Source organism: Neomonachus schauinslandi, chromosome 6, assembly GCF_002201575.2.
Source record: "Neomonachus schauinslandi chromosome 6, ASM220157v2, whole genome shotgun sequence".
Lineage (NCBI taxonomy): Eukaryota > Metazoa > Chordata > Mammalia > Carnivora > Phocidae > Neomonachus > Neomonachus schauinslandi.
Genome location: NC_058408.1, coordinates 9778044 through 9798757, shown reverse-complemented (window position 1 = coordinate 9798757; position 20714 = coordinate 9778044). Strand labels below are relative to the sequence as shown.

Here is a 20714-nt window from a genome sequence, read left to right as displayed (position 1 = left end):
TCGAGGGGGCCGCGATACGCGGCGCCTCCGCCCCTAAGCGGCGCGTACTGCCGCCTCGGTAGCTGTCATGGCGGCCCGGGCCACGTGACCCCGGCTCAGCGCAGGCCTCGTTGCCCATTGCTCTGGTTCGGCAGCCCTGGCTCTCCGCCTCCCTTCCTTTCTCGTTTGTGGACTCGGACATTCCCTTTCTTCCCTTAGGAGGACTGCTACACAGATTTCCGAGAAATCCGGTAAGTTTGTCACGAGAATGGGCGTTTCCCAGTAACACCCCTACCCCTGGCGTTATCCCGGAGTCCCAAGCGATAGGGTCACCCCCCCACACCCTTTTACACGCGTTTTACAGTCACCGTGGACTCCCGGATAGTGTCCAAAAAAGTCTCCTTCTAATGCCTTGAAACAAACTAAAGAAAATGCATGTTGGCCCCGCGAATCGATCGTATTAACAGCTAGACTCGCCGAATCCCCTTGCCCGCGTCTCCACTGGCAACCGGGGATCTTACAAGCTAAACGGGGGTTTGTTCTGCCGTCGTCGGCCCGTCTCTCCCGGGTGGAAAGTATCGGCTTTCCACGAAAATGCCTGTTCGGATGAGGGGGTTCCTAGGCTTGGCGCCTGCGCAAGGCCGCCGCGCGCCGCCTCCAGGGGTCGGGGCTCGGGAGGAAGAGGTTGGGTGCTAAACAGGAAGTGGGCGCTCCAAACTCGGGGGTGGCTCCCAGGTAGGTTCGTGGGGGGCCCGGGGCCTGGCGAGTGGGGGAACTCTTTCACTAATCGGAGGCACGGGAGGTGGCAGCTTCGACCAGACCGTGGTGCTGGTGGCTCTCAGGGCACCCTTGCACCTGCGGGTGGGTGTGTCGCTGTTCTCGCCACCCTCCGAATTCCTGAAAACAGGAATGGCAGGTCTTAGAAAGGGGCAAGATGGGGCCGGGGCGGAGAGTACAGTACTTACCCTCTTCGTTCCTGAAGCCAGGATACACGGAACTGTGGACATTTTCATCCAGGAAGTGGAAATCCACCTGAAAAGGGTATTGGTAGAAAATTTGCTGTCCCAAAATCGAGTGTATGGTGTGCCATTATCTCCAGAAGGCTTGATTTATATGCACGTAGAAGCTGTATTAATTTACTTGTTATAAAGTTGGTTTACATGGATGTTTAGAAGATTATATATATTCTTAGAAAAACTTGTTAAATGTTTTGAGCCGTAAGTGAACTTGTTCAATTTTCCATTGCGTATACAGTGCATTGAATATCTGGTGCTCTCCCAAATCGGTTTTGTCGGAAATAGGTGAATATTTTAAGGGAGGTGCTGCAGGAGGTGTTTCTTACACGGTGCAGCCCACGATTGTTGTTTCTTTCCCCAGTAAGAAAATTCGATCAACAACATTGTATAATGCCTTTAAGTTAATTAAACCTTATCAGGCTTTCTTGACTGTGATTTCCTGGAATCTAGTTGCCACATTTAAGTGTTCTGCTGGGCCTTCCTGTATTCGCATTTTCTACCTAAGGACTATTAGGCAAGTGACATGCTTTTTTTTTTTTTGTAAGATTGATTTATTTATTTGAGAGAGACTGTATGCAGGGGGAGAGAGAGAATCCTAAACAGGTTCCATGTTCAGTGCAGAGCCCAACTCAGGGCTGGATCTTAGGATCCTGAGATCATGACCTGAGTGGAAACCAAGAGTAGTACACTTTAACCAACTGAGCCACCCAGGCACCCTTGGGACTATTTTTTAAGTTGGCATTTCACTTAGATAGGTTGTCAGATATTTTGGGTTTATAGAATAGAAATTATTAATCGAGTATCATGTTTTTTTATTCATGAAAATTCTGATTTTTATTACTGTTCTGTGGAAAGTATATTTATTATAGAAACACATGCTGTGACCAGTTAATTGGCATCAGCAATACTGTATTGGAAATACAGTTAATTTAAAACCTATTTATTTCAAGTAACCTTAGTTTAAATAAGGGTCATTATTTGTACGTGTGTATGTTTCATATATATACAAACACACACACACACATATATTTTAAAAATGTATACATATATCCTTAGTAAACTTAATTTTTATACTATTTACATTATTAAATGTTTTATTTTTATTTTTTATACAGTTTCCTTTTTTGTTTATAGGAAACAGCTGGAGAAAATGACACACTGGTTTCATAGGAACCCGTTAAAAGCCACAGCTCCTGTCGCTTTTAACTACTATGGTGTAGCCGCTGGCCCTGCTGCTTCAAAAATTTGCAGGTTAGTTTTAGTCAAACTCAGCAAGTACTGATTGAGCCACTTTTGGATACAAGGTACTATTTTAGGTTTCATGGGAAATACAGAAGTATGTAACACCTTGCCCTACCCTTAGACTCTTTGTAAACTTACAAATGACCTGTGAAGAGTGAAATAATAGATTATAAAGTTTGGCAGTCATCTAGGCTGCAGTCCTTAATTTTAGATCAGTGAGTCCCAGAGAGGCTAAAACAATCACAATAAGAGTTAAGCTATATATTACAACAGTACAAGAGACTTCACAAAGCTGTATATGGATATTGTTAATTAGCCAGATAGTAAATTCATGGAGTTGTGAGCAGGGAGAGATCTCAGTAATCTGGAATAGGCTTTAGAGTGTTCATATAGGAGAAAGGACTTGAGTTGGAGTTTAAATAAATTGTATGGCTCAGTTCAGGAGTTGGCAAACTGTCCTGCAGATTTGGCCCACTGCCTATTTTTATAAAGTTTTATTAGAACACAGCCATGTCACCTCACCCCATTTATTTATATATTGTCTCTGGCTGCCTTTGGCTGCTTTCCTGTACAACAGCAGAGTGGAGTAGTATCAGTGGAGACTTTCTGAACCACAAAACCTAAAATATTTTTCAGGCTCTTTATGGAAAAGGTTTGCTAATACTTGATCTAGATTGTAAGAAGTGACAGATGAAAATCATTTCTGTCAGGAAAACCTTTATTCTAGGGGTAGTGAGTAGAGCAGTTTGGAACAAAAGAGACATATGCAAGAGATATTTCAAAAGAGGAGTCAACTGGTCAGAGTGTCTAATTTGCTCTGGGAAGTTGAAAAGGATTCAGTCTATATGAATAGATGATTTAGATGATCAAGACCTTGATGGTACCAGTAATGGAAAATTGAGAGTGTTGCCGCTTTTTGTGGAAAGAAGTAACGAGCAAAAGATAGGAAAGCTGGCTTATTTATCTAGATCAGAGGTCATCAGACTTTCTCTGTGAAGAGCTGAGTAGTAAACATTTTAGGCTTTGTGGGGCTATATACAGCTGCTGTTGCATATTCTTCTTTGTTCATTTTACAAAAACAAGCTGAGAGCTGTACAAAAACAAATTATAGGTTTGTTTGCTAACCCCTGATCTTACACTCGTAGAGATTGGTCCCGGCTTAATTGTTATATCCATAGCATTGGGCAAGTCTCTTCTTTGGGTCTTATTATTCATTTATAAAATGAACAGTCTAAAATAGATATTTCTAAGGTACATTTTTCCTGAAATTCTGTAATTTTAAGGCGAATATAACTTTATACAGTTGGGTTGCAGGTGATTGAGTGCCTACCCAGAAATAGCTAGCAACTTATTTGAGCCTAGAATAGGCCTTAAGAATTCAGCCTTGTTTCTGGTCCGGGAATTACTCTTGCCTAGCTTCTAGTTAAATAACTCAACAATGACAAATTCATAAGGTAGCCCATCCCATTCTGGTCATCTGTATGTAATTGTTGGTATGTACCTTCTTGGAAATAAGCCTTCACGGAACTTGTACCAGTGAGTAAACATTCCATTCAGACCATTTAAAATTAGGACTGAGCTTTCTTCTAAACATCACTGCTGCATTATAGGCCTTGTACATCTTAAAACATTTGAAATGTTAGTATTCTTTTATTCAGCAAAGTATGTGCTTTGTCCTAGGCATCTACTAACTTCTGGATATACAGTCCCTAGTCTCTCAGTGCTAACAATTGAAGTGTAGTCTTTCATTAGTCATTTATATGCAAGTGTCTTCAGTCATTGTCCCTGCGGTATGATTTCTGAACCCTCATTAAGCAAGTTACCTTCTGAAATTAGATGTGGAACTGGAACCCGGCCAAGGTAGAGCTGATGATGTAGATCTCAGATTGTATGTAAAATTGTTAAGACCTCAAAAGAGAGAAAGGCGGAAAGCCAAAGACTATAAACATTTTTAGGAACTTTTAGAGATAAGAGGATATCCAGGAAGATTTAGTGTTAGTGGAATACAGGGAGAAGAGACTTTCAAGAAGGAAATGGTGGATCTGCAACATTTATTGCTGCAGAGAAGTAAAGGAGAATGGAGACCAGGGAGCAGTTTTAAAATGAGTAGTGGCCACATGTTCTCACACACTCTTGATGTGTATGTTGAATTATAGAATGCAATTTAAAAATAGGGTTTCCTACTTAATAAGATATATTGATATAATGTCACGTTTTGAAATTTTAAGGAGATACTAAAACTGCATAAGCATGTTAAATTTCCATTTTTCAGAAAACTTTTATTGTGAACTGGTCTGTTTAATTTACTCATTCTTAATTTCTTTCTCCCATTTTGCATGCTTGTGTTTATTTGATTTTTTTTAAATTGAAACTTGCTGTATATTTTTATTACACAATTGTATCCATGATTTGCCTCTTAGGTTGGGCTGAGTTTATTTTAGTACAACTTGTGAAACAGTTGTTATTAGAAATTTCACTTACCCCAGTGTTAGTCCTAATTAAGTTTATTCCTGTATACTCTTAGTAATACCTTAGAGGAAGTGTATGGGTGTGCATTATTTTAAAGCTTTTTACAGTTGAAACTTTAAGCCACTTTTACATAGATTCATCATAATGCAGCTTACTTAATTTTACTGTTTCTGTCTCATATAAGTGACTTGAGATCATCCAGAGCACGACTGCTTGAACTCTTCACTGATTTGAGCTGTAATCCAGAAATGATGAAGAATGCATCAGATTCCTATTTTTCACTTTTACAAGGTTAGTTATTTATGGGAACTTCAGAGTTTTTAAAAAACAACTTTGCAGAAATTCACATTTAATTCTTAGACTTTACAAATTTGAATAGGTTAGTCTTCTAGTCTGTATTCTTTGATATACTTGAGTTTCAGAAACGTTGAGAATGTCAGGATGGTATTGGTCCCTCTAACATTTTGAAAATTAAATGTGTACATATTTCATATTATGTTACCTTAGAAGAAGTTGTGAGGTATGGGGTGGGGAGAGGGGCTAGGAGTTTTCTTCAGATATCTGGATAAGTCATTATCTGAAAAAATTTCTAAACATAATACTTGATATTTCTTCTAAAACTGAAATGTTGTACCTTTTTACAGGTTTCATAAATTCATTGGATGAATCTACCCAAGAAAGCAAGTTACGATATATTCAAAATTTCAAATGGACTGATACATTACAAGGACAGGTTCCAAGGTAGGCAAGCTAACAGTACAAAACGGAAGCCATTTTTCTAACTATTTAGCCAGTGGTTAACCCATAGCCTCTGTTTTTGAAGAAATAGAATATAGATCTGATCAGCATTTTCTCTTATCAGGTAATTAGTTAAAAACATTTGACCTAAACTCTTAATGCATTCTGTTAAGTAAAAATACAATTTATTTTTCCTGGACCAAATCTGTTTCTGAGATAATCAATACAAATGTTAACCAGACTTGAACACTCTTGGCTTTATTAATTATATGCAAAGAACAGTTTGGAAATTTGGAATCCAAATCTATCTTTTAGTCTTTGCCTGCCTTCAAGGAGAGCCAAAGTTTGCTTTTCACCTAGTTTTCTTTTATGATGGATAGTTTAGATATCTTTGGTCAGTCTCTTTCTTTCTCTTTGTCCCCAGTTCCACCCCAGCTCCATACTCTTTTGAGCATAGTTTTATTTTCTTCCTAATTTCTCGTCACTGTTTCTGCTCTTTTAAAAAATTTCGCCTCAGAACTTTCTTATCACTCACTTGAAACTAATCAGAAGAGGTCTAGTTACAACAGGAAACATCATAATGGTGCTAAACTTTTATTGAACTTTTTTTTTTTTAACACCATTGTATTATTTAAATGACCATGTATCCGGATCTCCCATTTGCTGTAGAAAGTTGTATAAAGTCAGAAGGGAAGGAAGTGGAGCTTGCTGAGAGACCCAGGGCAGGCATTGCAGTGGAAGGGAGTGTGGACTTTGGATTCCTATATATTCAGGTGCAATCTCAGGTCTCTCTGTGAACACCTGCTTCAACTCTGGGTTGGGGTTACAGATATAGGGCTTTTGTGAGGAACAAAATAGGCAGATTTATGGTAAGTGACTCAAATAATGCCAGGTGTATAATATTTAGTAAATTGTTAGTTTCCTTCCTTCCTTGGCAATATTGTATGTAGAATTCATAAATTTGGTAGGAAGTTGAGGACTATGGATTCTTTCCAAATTTTAATATTCTGGGACACTAAGGTTTTCCAAGTTCTCGTTTTATGTTTTTTTTTTCTATTCTTTCTTTTTTTTTTTATGTGACCCCTTTGTACTTTATCTAAAATTAAGGAATGTTTTTCTTCAAAAAGATGTTTTTTAGAGTCAAACCTCTATCGTTATGACATCACGAAACTTTGGCAGATTCTAAAGTGTTTTGTATTACATACATTTGGCACTTTTCCCCACCATGCCAAATTTTGATTACTTGTGACAGCTATTTTCAGCGAGTTTTATGAGACAGTGAAAAATTAGATGATGAAGGCCTTAAGGAATGATACCCAATATTCTCTACATCTGAGATTTTTAAGTTGCTTTATCTTTGATTGCTGTTTATTCAGTAGAAAGTGTGCTGTGAATATATCTGTTCTGAAAAATGCTTTTTCAACTATATACATTCTGACTACTAAGATGTGGTACAATAGAAATGGAGTGTTTGGGAACAAGGCAGACTGAAATAAATGAAGGCTGAAAAGGGAGACAGTTATTCATGAGACTTTATATAAATTAGCAAAACTATCTTATTTAAAGGTAAACTTATAAATTAGATTGCCTACCAGATTACCAGATATAATTCATTTGAAAGTTCTCAATGCTGAAAAGAATAAACTTTTTTTTTTTTAAGATTTTATTTATTTTTCAGAGAGAGCGCCAGAGTGTAGCAGAAGCAGGGGGAGAAGGAGGCTGAGCAGGGAGCCCGATGTGGGACTTGATCCCAGGACCCCGGGATCATGACCTGAGCCGAAGGCAGATGCTTAACTGACTGAGCCACCTGGGCACCCCGAGAATAAACTTTTAAACTGTGCATTACAGCTTTTACTGGTGGGGTATCGATGGGCTAAGACTGTTCTTAAGAGGTTTGTTTAGTGCTTTGGCAGCACATACACTAAAATCAGAAAGTGTAGAGATTAGCGTGGCCCCTTTGGCAGGATGACACAGGATTTGTGAAGCATTCCACTAAAAAAATACATAACTCACATGTTTGTGTATTATAACATATTAAACAGGGTAGTATGTAAGTTATTTTTGAATTGTGAATGTTTTATAACACCCCACCTTTTTTTTTAATCCAAAAAGTTTCCCTGTTTCCATTCCTTTTATGAGGCAGCAGTTAAATAAAAAATACAGAGTGGAGGGGCACCTGGGTAGCTCAGTCAGTTAAGCGTCCAGCTCTTGATTTTGGCTCAGGTTGTGATCTCAGCGTCATGAGATCAAGCCCAGCATTGGGCTCCGTGCTCAGCGGGGAGTCTGCTTGAGATTCTGTGTCCCTCTCCCCTGCCCCTCCCCCCACAAGTGCTTGTGTGCATGCATGTACCGTCTCAAATAAATAAATCTTTAAAAAACACAAAGTGGGACCATGATTCTAGTTTCTTCCCTTTGGGTAATTTTTCTGTATCTTAGTATTATGTGTATAAAATAAGGATATTCTGTTTTCTTCATCACTTAAGATAAATGAGTAATATATAAATTCAAGTTCTTATCAAAGCAGGAATGATTAAAAATTAGTATTACCGTATTTGCTAAATAAGCTCTTGCCATCCTCTTGGTGTCATGTTTAGTAATAGAATCTGAAGGAAACAAATAAGATGTTTGTAAGACCTTTTTTCTTTGTGGTACACATAATGATTGGCTTGGCATTCAAAGTCTACCCGTTTCACCTCAGCTTGGCTTTTTGACCTCGATTTCTTTTTACAAACCGTGTGCTCCATCACACTAGTTGGGTCACTACTCTCAGAAAAAATGTTTATGCTTTTCTTGTGCTTTAACAGCATCATTCCCTTACCTGGGGTAACCTGCCTCCCCTCTAGCCATCTTTCAAGGCACAATTAGAGACTGTCTCTACCATTAAACCTCCTTTAATCATTCTTGCCTGAAACAATCTCTCTCTGAATTCCATTGTTTTTAAATTGATGTAAGAACCACCCACTCCAGAATGAACTGGGTACTTACTAAAAATATAGATCCTGGGCCCCTCCCAGACTTTGTGATTCTCTGGAGTTGAGTCCCATAATTTGTATTTTTAAAGCTAGTCTTTGTACAGTAACCTTTGAGAATCTACTGTTCTCATGTTTACTATTATGGTCCATTATTTTTAGTCATTAAACACAGGGACTGTTTTCCTCATTTTTCCAGTTAGCATATAGTTGTTTTATAATTTTGAGTTGGATGTACAGTGGGCTTCATATAGCAATGTCTCAGTAATTGACAGAACTTAATGACACCCATGTTTATAATTCTAGTGCCCAGCAGGATGCTGTTTTTGAATTAATTTCCATGGGATTTAATGTAGCTTTATGGTATACCAAATATGCTTCAAGACTGGCTGGAAAAGAAAAGTAAGTCTAAAGGGGAAGGTTGTATACGTATGTGTTATTTTTCAAATATATGGAGATTCATTATTAAAAAGTCTGGGCTATTGATAAAAAATACCGCTTCTGTAAAAGGAAAGGTTGCCTCATAGTATTAGTATTTTAAGTATCGATTATGGAGCCCAATGTTAAAAGGGGAAAAAAATTAATCTTGTCATGAGGAAGGTCTTTCTAAATGAAACCCCAAACCAAGAGAAGGGAAAAATAGAATATTTGACTGCATAAAAGTACCACAAACAAAGTTAAAAAACAAATGACAGATGGTCAAAAAAATTGCGATGCATGTGACAAATTGTTTTTATAATGGAAAGGAAAGGAAAAGATCAACAAATCATTTGAAAATAAGTGAAGGACATAAACTGGCAGCTCACAGAAAAAGAAATACAAAGATGTGAAAGATGTTTTGAAGGATTCGAGAACTGTTAAATGAAATAAGATGCAATTTTTTTTTTCCTTTTTTAAAATTTTTTTTTTTTAAGATTTTATTTATTTGCGAGAGAGAGAATGAGAGACAGAGAGCATGAGAGGGAGGAGGGTCAGAGGGAGAAGCAGACTCCCTGCTGAGCAGGGAGCCTGACGTGGGACTCGATCCCGGGACTCCGGGATCATGACCTGAGCCGAAGGCAGTCGCTTAACCAACTGAGCCACCCAGGCGCCCCAAGATGCAATTTTTATAATAGTAAAAATGGGTGTTAGCAATATGAAACTGGCAACTACCAACTGTGGTGCATCTGACCATGCATATAATACGCAGCCATTTAAACATAAAGTTGAGGGGCGCCCGGCTGGCTCAGTCGGTGGAGCATGTGACTCTTGATCTCAAGTTGTGAGTTCGAGCCCCACGTCGGGCGTAGAGATTACTCAAAAATAAAATATTAAAATATAAGTAAAATAAAGTTGAATTATATGTGCTGATGTAAAATTATCTCTAAAGTAATTAGGTGATTAAAACAAGAGTGTATATATGTGTTAAGTGTGTGCATGCATTAAGTGTAGAATATTTTGTGCTTGTTTAATGCACAGAAGATTATCTGGAAGGAACAGCAAGAAGCCTCTGTCCCAACCTATAGACAGGGTCTCCCTTTTTTTCATTTGTAGTGTGTTCTGTGGATAATTTTCATGTGCATTTGCTACTTTTTTAAGAGTCAGATTTTTTTTTTTTGAAGGGAGAAAACTACTGGTGAGAAATACAAATGACTAATTTGGTTTTATGATAATGCATTAGTTGTTGGTTTTAGTACAAGAAGCAGGATTCATCCTCTAACTAATGTAACCACTATCTTTAAGCATAACAGAAGATGAAGCAAAAGAAGTCCATCGAAGCCTAAAAATTGCAGCGGGGATTTTTAAACATTTAAAGGTAAAATAATAATAACGATAAAATATATTCCTAATGCTTTAATTCTTGAATAATTTTTCTTTCTTTGGGGAATGGGGAAGGAATTATTTCACTTTGTAAAAAGAACCTGGCATAGGTTGTTTTTCTTATGTTGAATACTTTATTGATGATTGCAGCCAATTACAGAAGTTCAGATGTCTTCATTTTAGAAAACCATCAGTGAATTTTACAGTTAGAAAATTCAAGTTGTAGGGCGCCTGGGTGGCTCAGTTGGTTAAGCAACTGCCTTCGGCTCAGGTCATGATCCTGGAGTCCCGGGATCGAGTCCCGCATCGGGCTCCCTGCTCGGCAGGGAGTCTGCTTCTCCCTCTGACTCTCCTCCCTCTCATGCTCTCTGTATCTCATTCTCTCTCTCTCTCAAATAAATAAATAAAATCTTTAAAAAAAAAAAAAGAAAATTCAAGTTGTAATTCACTGGTTATTTTTGTATCCCTTTGGTAAAGATAAAAAACAAAGCACAAAGATTGACGGTTCTTACCATTTCTCATTGCGGTCTGTGGCAGTTGCCAGGATAAATCATGATTCTGCAAAACTGAACTTCTGAGGGTATTCTCTGTATCTCCATGAAAAGGCTAGAGGGGCAGTCAGTACGCAGTAATTATATTAAATCTCCAGTGATGGAAATTAGGAGAAAGACTGATGTATTTAGCAATCAGGATTACCCCCACCTCATCCTTATTAAACCGCTATTTACTGAACACCTTCCAGAGGCTAATAATAGGTTTTCTCACGATAAAATAAGATGCTTTTCCAGTGATTAAAAACCTATGATCCTGAGTTACCTATAGAATTGTAGACCTCTTGGGGCGCCTGGGTGGCTCAGTCATTAGGCGTCTGCCTTCGGCTCAGGTCATGATCCCAGGGTCCTGGGATCGAGCCCCGCATCGGGCTCCCTGCTCAGCGGGAAGCCTGCTTCTCCCTCTCCCACTCCCCCTGCTTGTGTTCCCTTTCTCACTGTGTCTCTCTCTCTGTCAAATAAAGAAATAAAATCTTAAAAAAAAAAAAAAAGAATTGTAGACCTCTTTCTACTCTACAGTTATTAATATAAGTGAGTAATTCTAGCTGTCATGCAAAAGAGAATTTTGGTTACTGTTTCAGTTAAACATTTTCTTTTCTTTTTTTAAAGATTTTATTTATTATAGAGAGACACAGCGAGAGAGGGAACACAAGCAGGGGGAGTGGGAGAGGGAGAAGCAGGCTTCCCGCGGAGCAGGGAGCCCGATGCGGGGCTCGATCCCAGGACCCTGGGATCATGACCTGAGCCGAAGGCAGACGCTTAACGACTGAGCCACCCAGGCGCCCCCAGTTAAACATTTTCTAAGATGAAAATGTAACTTGCATATCTGAGCTATCTATTTTGACCCAAGTTTTGCAGACATGTATGAGAAACTTTAAAAATTTTTAGTATATAGGAGCTTTTGTTCTCTAGAAGCTTAATATCGCTCCTTTTTACACAATTTTGGTGCCCTGAATTATTTTTGTTTAGGATTTTTTTTCTTTAAGACATTTTTTAAAAGATTTTATTATCTTTAATTTTAATTTTATTTATTTATTTATTTTGGGTGGGGGAGGAGAGGGGAAGGGCAGAGGGAGAGAGAAACCCAAGCAGACTCCATGCTGGGCCATGGAGCCTGACAGGGGGCTCGATCTCAGGACTCTGAGATCAGAACCAGAGCTGAAATCAAGAGTCATACACTTAACTGACTGCACCACCCAGGAACCCCAGGATTTTATTTTTAAGTCATCTCTATACCCAAGGTGGGGCTTGAACTCATAACCCTGAGATCAAGAGGAACAGGCTCTACTGGCTGAGCCAGCCAGGCACCCCCTGAATTTCTGATAAATCCCCAAACTGAATGTCTCTTCCATTTTGTTCATCTCTAACAACTGGGTTAAAATAAAATGTGGCTTCTTTGTTGTTTTTCTTTCTCTCTCAGGAAAGTCATATCCCAAAGCTTATTACACCTGCAGAAAAGGGGAGGGATTTAGAGGCACGACTACTAGAAGCTTATGTTGTCCAGTGTCAGGCTGAAGCTCAAGAAGGTATCCTAAATATTGTAAGATTTTTTTTTTTTTTTAAGAAATTTCTCTTGGCATCTAATTTTTTTTTTTTTTAATCAGAATTAGCTGGATTTGAGTCTCACATTTGAGAGATTTATAGTGAGGAACAACTTCACCTTCAGCATTTGCCTTCATGGATAGTTTAGCAGGAAAAGGCCTTGTAGTTTAAAAAGGATTTTGATGTCATGCCATTTCTGACAACATCAGATTAATTCTGTAACTCCTCTTTTCCCTCTCTACCTTGCTATTTCCTTTTCTTCTTCCACTGTTTGGCTTGCCTTTAAGTCTTCACCTTTCAGTGTCAGGAAATAAATGAAGACTCCAGTAAAACCAATAAAGAAACTTTGTAGGCTTTTTGTTTTTCTTTATTTTAAATTCCAGTGCCCTGGAAGTGTTTGTTCTCCTCTGACATGCTGTTTTGTAGTAGTAGTTTTTTGTGATTAGCTAGTAATTGGTTAGTGATTTAAAGAAACAATATCAGAATCAGCAAGCTCAGTGTTTTTGGTTTATGTTTGCATTTTCTGTAAGTTAACTTTTCATGTTAAAATTCTTAACAAACTATTAAAATTCCAAATAGATTGTTGGGCTGTCTTTTGCTGTTATAATTAATTTAATGCAAGTAAACTTAATTACACATTCACTTTATTGTGCTTTGGTTACAGTAACAATTGCTCGAGCAATTGAACTGAAACATGCTCCTGGACTAATTGCTGCACTGGCCTATGAAACTGCCAACTTCTATCAAAAAGCTGGTAAGTTTATAATTCTTTTGTTATATTTTTAGTCTTTAGATTTTCGGATTAAACTCTTGGCTTAACAGGGAATAAGCAAAACAAATAGATTCTCAGATTATTTCATCATTTGCAAAACTGGAATAATACCTGTGTTATTATCTTGTTTCAAAGAATGAGAACTGGGGGCGCCTGGGTGGCTCAGTCGTTAAGCGTCTGCCTTCGGCTCAGATCATGATCCCGGGATCCTGGGATCGAGCCCCGCATCATGATCCCGGGATCCTGGGATCGAGCCCCGCAGCAGGCTCCCTGCTCGGCGGGAAGCCTGCTTCTCCCTCTCTCACTTCCCCCTGCATGTGTTCCCTCTCTTGCTGTGTCTCTCTGTCAAATAAATAAAATAAAATCTTTAAAAAAAAAAAAGAACTGTTAATGCGCTACGTAACTTTTAATGGAAAGGACAGAGCAATCCTTCTTAACCAGTTATATGTAATAATTATACAGGTGTTTTAGTTTTGAAGTTTTTTTGATCTTAATAATAACCTTACAGTTGCTGTCATTAAAGAAACAACTCCAGAGAGTTAGTTAACCTGTAATTTAACTGTTAGCAGGCGTGAAGTTGGGACTCGAACTCAGGTCTTCTCATTAGCCTGTTATTCTTTTCATTCACTTATTTAGGAAACAAGCATTTGTTTCTATTTATGGGATGATTACTATTTTAGTTGCTAGCTATACAAAGATTAATAGAACAGATTCACAGTCTGGTGAAAGAAACAAACACGTAGCCACATTATTATAGCATAAAATAAGATGTTATTACAGCAGTGTAATAAAAACCAAAGGATCTGGGGATGCTAGAGGAGACTGTCTAGGGAAAGGTGGAGTTTAAGCCTGACTTTGAAACATAAACAGTAGTTCTAAGTTTGCTAGGAAACTTTACCATATGGGAAGAGTAGAACGTTCTGTAGTACATACAGAGAGAAGAAATAATTTAGCGTATTCTGGGACCTTTAAACAGATGCCTTAGCTGAAACACAGGGTGAGTGATAGGAGAAAAGGTTAGGAAAGTATGCTTGTGTGAGATCCTGAATTGGTTTGAAAGCCTATCTAAGAAGTTTGGTTTTTATTCTGTAGATAATTGAAGCAAATCTGACTGATTGGATTTAAATTTAAGAAAGGTCCCTTAATTGTAAGATGAGCAATGGGCTTGCGAGGTGAAGGACTATTAGGCTGACTCCACAAGTGATTATAGTCTATGGAGGAAGTGATGGAAGCATTGACAAAGACACTGAGGTGGGGAGTGGAAGAGAAATGGATTAGAGAGAAGTTGGCAGGATGTGAATAAGTGTGTTAGGCAAGATTCAGTGCTGCAGTGATGGACCAGTAAGGAGAGTGTCCGTGTTTCTGACTTGGGTGACCACACTACGCATTGCTACGTTACATAATTTTAAGAAAACAGTATAACGGTATGTAATTTGTATTTATCTTGAAGTTCTGTGTTTATCATTATCTTAAACTTGTTATGTTAACCATCAAAAGACGGGCCATGGTATTTAAACAGTCTTATTATGTAGTTAAAATATTATGGGAAAATCACTTTAAAGCAAAGTTTTTTTGGAAAATGTGTAAATGCTTGAGTTTTAGACTTGAATGGCATTCTGCTTTTAGCATCTGAACACATGATCTAAAAGTCTTCTAGTGAATCAGGGTGAAATTATATTTTGCTTTTTAAAATGTAACTTTAGATCATACTTTATCCAGTTTGGAGCCTGCATATTCTGCTAAATGGAGAAAATATCTTCACTTGAAAATGTGTTTCTACACAGCTTATGTAAGTATTTATAACCTGAAAAACAATGTAAATTACTGTCTTTCCAGCCCCTTGAGTGCTAGGTCTGTCATCTTGTCAGACTTTAATTAGCGTTTTACAAATAACGGACAGCTCTCAACTGTTCACGGACAGTGCAGCCATTGTGAGCTGAAGTGGGTGGAAAGACATTATGTAGAATTGTAGAACTGCGTTATAGCAGTGGAATTACTATTAGAGCGAAACCCACTTTTAATCTGGAACCTTCTGCCTACTTAATGAGAATTCTCTCCTTTCATCTTGTACATTGAAGAAGGTATTTACCGATTCTGATCTTAAGGCATTACACCCAGTATGTCCCCTGGATCTGTGCAGAACCCTTAGTAAGCACTGTTTGAGAAGTTACTTACCAGTCTTTTACACCCACCAACAAACTTACTTGTTTGTTGGTTAGAATGTCATGTGAGAGGGCGCCTGGGTGGCTCAGTTGGTTAAGCGACTGCCTTCGGCTCAGGTCATGATCCTGGAGTCCCGGGATCGAGTCCCACATCAGGCTCCCTACTCAGCAGGGAGTCTGCTTCTCCCTCTGACCCTCCTCCCTCTCATGCTCTCTGTCTCTCATTCTCTCTCTTGCAAATAAATAAAAAAAAAATCTTAAAAAAAAAAAAAAAAGAATGTCATGTGAGAGATAATCAAACACCGTTTTTGGATCCAGGTTGATACTTTATTCCTTATACCTTAAAAATCTGTTTTCAAGAATTTGCAGTCCTGCATTTGATACAGACATTGAAAGAATGAGCATGTCCTACTACAGGCTGATAAAATGTCTCTTGACAACTGTTTAGTCATTAACCTTAGAATCCTCCCTCCCTATCCCTCTGCATTAGCACCGCAATTTCCTTCCTTTATCTGCTGTGCCCGAATTGTAAAAACAGATTTCATTATTCAGAAATACTTTTTGCTGTCGGCCCATAGTTAGAAGGTTAGTGTGGCTCAAAACCTTGACATAATCCCACCTTTTATACTAACAGATTGGGGGGAAGCTTATTGAAGGAAAGAAGTGTAAGGGGTTGCATTGATACTTCTAACAGTGGACAAAGGCGCTCATTCATCTGATGTATATGTAAAATGATAGCAGAAAGCATCATTTGCGGAGAGAATGAATAAAAATTTGTTTCTTTATCAGGCTTACTGTTATCATGGTCAGACTTTGTTGGCTAGTGATAAATGTGGTGAAGCAATCAGGTCTCTCCAAGAAGCAGAAAAATGTAAGTATTCCTGCCAGAATATTAACTCCTTTTTAAAAAACAAATGTTTTATCATAAAAGGAAATAAGCAGTTAAAAGAGATTTTTGGCTGAGTTCATGAAAGAGAATGGGACCAAGTGAGGGAATTGGAGAGAGAGAAACAAAGTTTTAAAAGCCAAAAAACCTGTAGAAAATACCCCCTTTCCCCTTACACTATTACTGATATTACTGTTCTACTAGGTAAGGAGCAGAAAAGTTCCTATCATCTCTGATTCAAAGCGTTTTTAGTATAGTCAATAATTATAATCAAATGATTTTTATACCCCTTTCACATGCAGTTTATGCAAAGGCAGAAGCATTGTGCAAAGAATATGGAGAAACCAAAGGACCCGGACCAACGGTCAAACCTTCAGGACACTTATTCTTTAGGAAACTTGGAAATCTTGTGAAGAATACCCTAGAGAAATGTCAGAGAGAAAATGGATTTATGTGGGTACAGCTCGGTATTATTTTAGTAATATTAGTATAGTATATGTATTTGTAATTATAATGTTTAAATATGTTGTATCAGTAATCTCACAGTTTCTGTTAGTCTCTACCCCCAAAGATTTTATGTCAGATTGCATTTAAGTTTAACTAATTTTGTCTTTAAATTGGTAATAAAGTTCCCTTGTGTTGGACCTGACTTTATTCTGCTTCTGATGATGATATATAAAAGCAAATTTTAAAATTAAACATAAGTTATTAACATATAGCTCACTTATAGTGTCTTAATTTTCTCTTAACTTTGCCTCCCTGCTATTTCTTCCCCATGTGTTATATATAGCTTCTCTGCTCCCTTTGCATATTCATCTCACTCTGGTTGCAGCTGTCTGTAAAGCAGGGAAATGGATTTTCTGTCGGTCCTGCCTAGTCCTATCAAGCAGTTTTCCATTAAGTCAGCATTGTTCAAACTGTAGATCACCACCTGTGTGGGTTGGGAGAATCAATTTTGTCCCCGCTTTGTCTGTCTACATCCTTCCCCTTATATTCTGCATCTGGTCACACTGAGCCCTTTTACTTGCTTAAACATGCCTAGTATAACTTCCATCACTTCCTTTGGAAAGCATTTCTGAACCACCCCCGCCCCCCCAACATTGGGGTTAATTGCCCCTCTTTTGTGTTCTCATGGTATACAACATCTGTTACAGCTTCAGTTACGATGCATTGTTGTTGACAAGTTTTCCTGACTGTTTCGTCTACTCATACGAGCTGCATGAGGCAGGAGAATCTTGTCTGTCTTATTCATCATTAAATTGTCTTTCTCTCTCACAGGGCCTTGAACATAGTAGACGCTCAAGTAGTTGATGAATGAAATGAATTGCTTTCTATATTGCTTTTTGCAGTTACTTTCAAAAAATTCCAACAGAAGCTCCACAACTGGAACTCAAAGCAAATTATGGTCTCGTAGAGCCTGTACCTTTTGAATTTCCTCCTACAAGTGTGCACTGGACACCAGACACGCTGGCTGCATTTGATCTCACCAAAAGACCCAAGGATGACAGTGTATGAGATTGGCTTTCTTCCATTTGTTCACAAAAGTTCGAAAAGAGAATTCAGAATTAGCATTTTGGTATTTTTCTCTACTTAAGTAGATCTGTACATTTGTCTAAATGTTAAATTAGCTAACTGCAGTGTTTGGTGTAATGTGTGTTGTCGAACTCTGTCAGAGATAAGATCTCTAGGCCTTAATTATCTTCTGATTTCCTACATAATTGAGTCGTTTTTGAACACATTATCTTGCCTTTCTGTAGTTTATCAGAGATGCTTTTAAGAAGAGTGTGGGAGAAGAGGTCTAAAACAGATGGCTTGTCCATGTTTATATTGCTATAGCAATACTTTGTTTTTGATTTAGCATATCGCAGGGTATTTGAAGATTTGATCTAATTTCAACATTCCATGAAATCATCCAGGGGTAAAATAAGACTGCTTTTATTCATTTATATCTAAGTACGTCTAGGTGTACTAAATCAAGTAGTAGATTAAGTGCAAAATTTGAGGCTTGACTGCCAAAAGAGGAGGGGTCTGAAAAAAAGGGAATGGGAATTAATTTCCAGCCATAGCTCCTTCCTTGAAATGTTTTTATGTAATTTCATTTCTTAAAAGTCTAAGGTGGAAAAGATATAGTGTTTGTTTTCCAAATAATTAGTTTACAGTTAACAGTTAACACTGTGTTTCTCTTTCTCCCTAGCCCAAACCCAAACCAGAAGAAGTGGTGAAACCTGTGAAAGAACCAGATATCAAACCTCAGAAGGACACGGGGTGCTACATCTCCTAAAGTACATCGATAAAATGTGCACTTTGAATTTCTCTACTAGTAGATAAGATAAACCATGGAACTTCAGTTCGTATTTCTTGAAATGTTTCCTCTGAAGCCTGTAGAATGACTTAGTACATTCAGAGGGAATCTGCCTTCAGTTTATTTGTTCTTGATTTTTAATATAGTAGAGATGTTTCATGCTTTGTTTCCAGACTCCCATTTTAATCAGGACAACATGTAAAAGATTTTGTTGTGCCTCTGAAGGGCATGTTTGGCTGTTGATTTTTGTTCTGAACTCTGAGTAGTAATAAGTTTCCGGTTACTATATTATAGTGGTTTCGGGTATGTTTTTCTATCTTCACAAACAAAAAAGTTTATTTTCCTTTCTCTTACTTGATGCCAGAAGAATGACAGGAGTTGGATTTTAACCGAGAGGCTTTTCCCCCTCACCATTATGTTGTCACACAGACTTGTTATGTTCTGGGTCTATTATCTTTTCTGGTAGAAGAGTCATTTATAGTTGGAGATCAGAAAATCTGCATACCAAATCCCTTACATATGTAAGAAGCTATAATTTGTTCAGAAATCAGTGTTTATAGGTATTTTGAGACCATTTAAGAACTTACCCCAGGGGTGCCTGGCTGGCTCAGTAGGGGGAGCATGCGACTCTTGATCTTGGGGTTCTGAGTTCAAGCCCCATGTTGGACATAGAGATAACTTAAGTAAATAAATAAATCTTTAAAAAAAAAAAAAAACACATACTCCTGTTCTGGTAGCCTCGCACTTTATTTCAACCTCAATAAACCTACGATGATTTTTACAAGTACCTTTCCTGATGGGTTTTTTTACTTAGAGAACAGAACTTTGTGACAGCTCTTTATGAACACAGAATGAAAATGTTTTTGCAGAAGTGAGATACTGCGTGATATAAAGAAGAAACTTTTTTTTTTTTTAAAGATTTTATTTATTTATTTGACAGAGACACAATGAGAGAGGAAACACAAGCAGGGGGAGTGGGAGAGGGAGAAGCAGGCTTCCCGTGGAGCAGGGAGCCCAATGCGGGGCTCGATCCCAGGACTCTGGGATCATGACCTGAGCCGAAGGCAGATGCTTAACGACTGAGCCACCCAGGCGCCCCAAGAAGAAACTTTTTAAACCTAAACGAGATAGGTTGTCCTGAATTACACTAGTAACTCTACATTTTGGCGACAGAAGTTATGGTAAAATGCCTTTGTTACCTGACTTCAGTGTGCATTGTTTCTATATGGTTTTCTAATACACACATCCTATCCAAATTGTATTGCTTTAGGCCAAAGGCCAGAACAAAAACTTAAAGAGCAAACGTACAGTATGATCTTAAAAATAGCTCGTAATATTTGAAACAATTAGTTTAGCGTATACACAAACCTGGGAAATAGTGGATGCATAATACTTTAACAAAAGTCACACATCTGTAGGCTTATCTTTTGATTCTTCTTCTGGGAAAAATTAGCTAATTTTTCTATCATAAATGACAGATTGGTTCACTTAATAGAAATAATAGTAGTGTATATTGGGAGCGTACTGTGTGCCAGGCCCTCTGCTGAACACTTACATAGATAAACCATTGAATCCACACAGCAACCCTGTGACAAATAAGTAAAGTCTGCATAAGGTGTCGAAATAGTAATAAACATTTCATTATGAAGAATAAATAGGGGCACCTGGAACATATGACTCTTGATCTCGGGGTTGTGAGTTCGAGCCCCACGTTGGGTGTAGAGATTATTAAAAAAATTAAAAAGAAATAGATTATGCCTATCTGAATCAATATTGTGTTCAAATAAATGATTACTTAAATCATAGTTTTCACTCTTGAAAATACATAGAATCAGGATTTTAAAAAAATACGTGAAAAAGCTAATTACCCCTTGCTATATAACATTTAATATTTGAAGCTGCAGATTCTAATAAGTGGAATAATAACCAGACAGACATTTAATTTTATTTTGCTGTGTATAGAAAAATATTTCAGTTAAATTTCACTGTATTTTGTGTGCTACTACAAAATCGTTGGTTTGCTGTATGCCATTTACTGACAGTACTTGATGCCAGCTTTTTGCTCTTGGCCTACAGGACCTGTTTGTCTTAGGTACTAGTGCTTATTAACCTAGTTAACTCAGTTTTCACGTGAACATTTTTGTGAATCATACTACCATATATGGAATGAAAACACGTCATACGGTCAGTGCTTCTGTAAAATGCAGGAAATACTGGTATTACTTTAAATCAGTAATTGGCAACTTCAACATGAGCAAGTAATAAATAGCGTGTTGACTCAGCATA

General features: G+C 37.9%; 1 protein-coding gene across 1 annotated transcript; it reads left to right on the top strand.

The window, feature by feature from the left end:
* The first annotated feature begins 157 nt into the window (after positions 1–157).
* BROX (BRO1 domain and CAAX motif containing) lies at positions 158–19395 on the top strand. Its single transcript, XM_021698393.2, has 13 exons — positions 158–230; positions 2130–2246; positions 4891–4997; positions 5351–5447; positions 8720–8815; positions 10136–10208; positions 12185–12290; positions 12971–13060; positions 14782–14867; positions 16030–16111; positions 16429–16579; positions 17476–17635; positions 18321–19395. Exons 2-13 carry the CDS (start codon positions 2146–2148, stop codon positions 18405–18407), a joined length of 1236 nt encoding a protein of 411 aa, XP_021554068.1. The 5' UTR covers positions 158–230; positions 2130–2145; the 3' UTR covers positions 18408–19395.
* The last annotated feature ends 1319 nt before the right edge of the window (positions 19396–20714 follow it).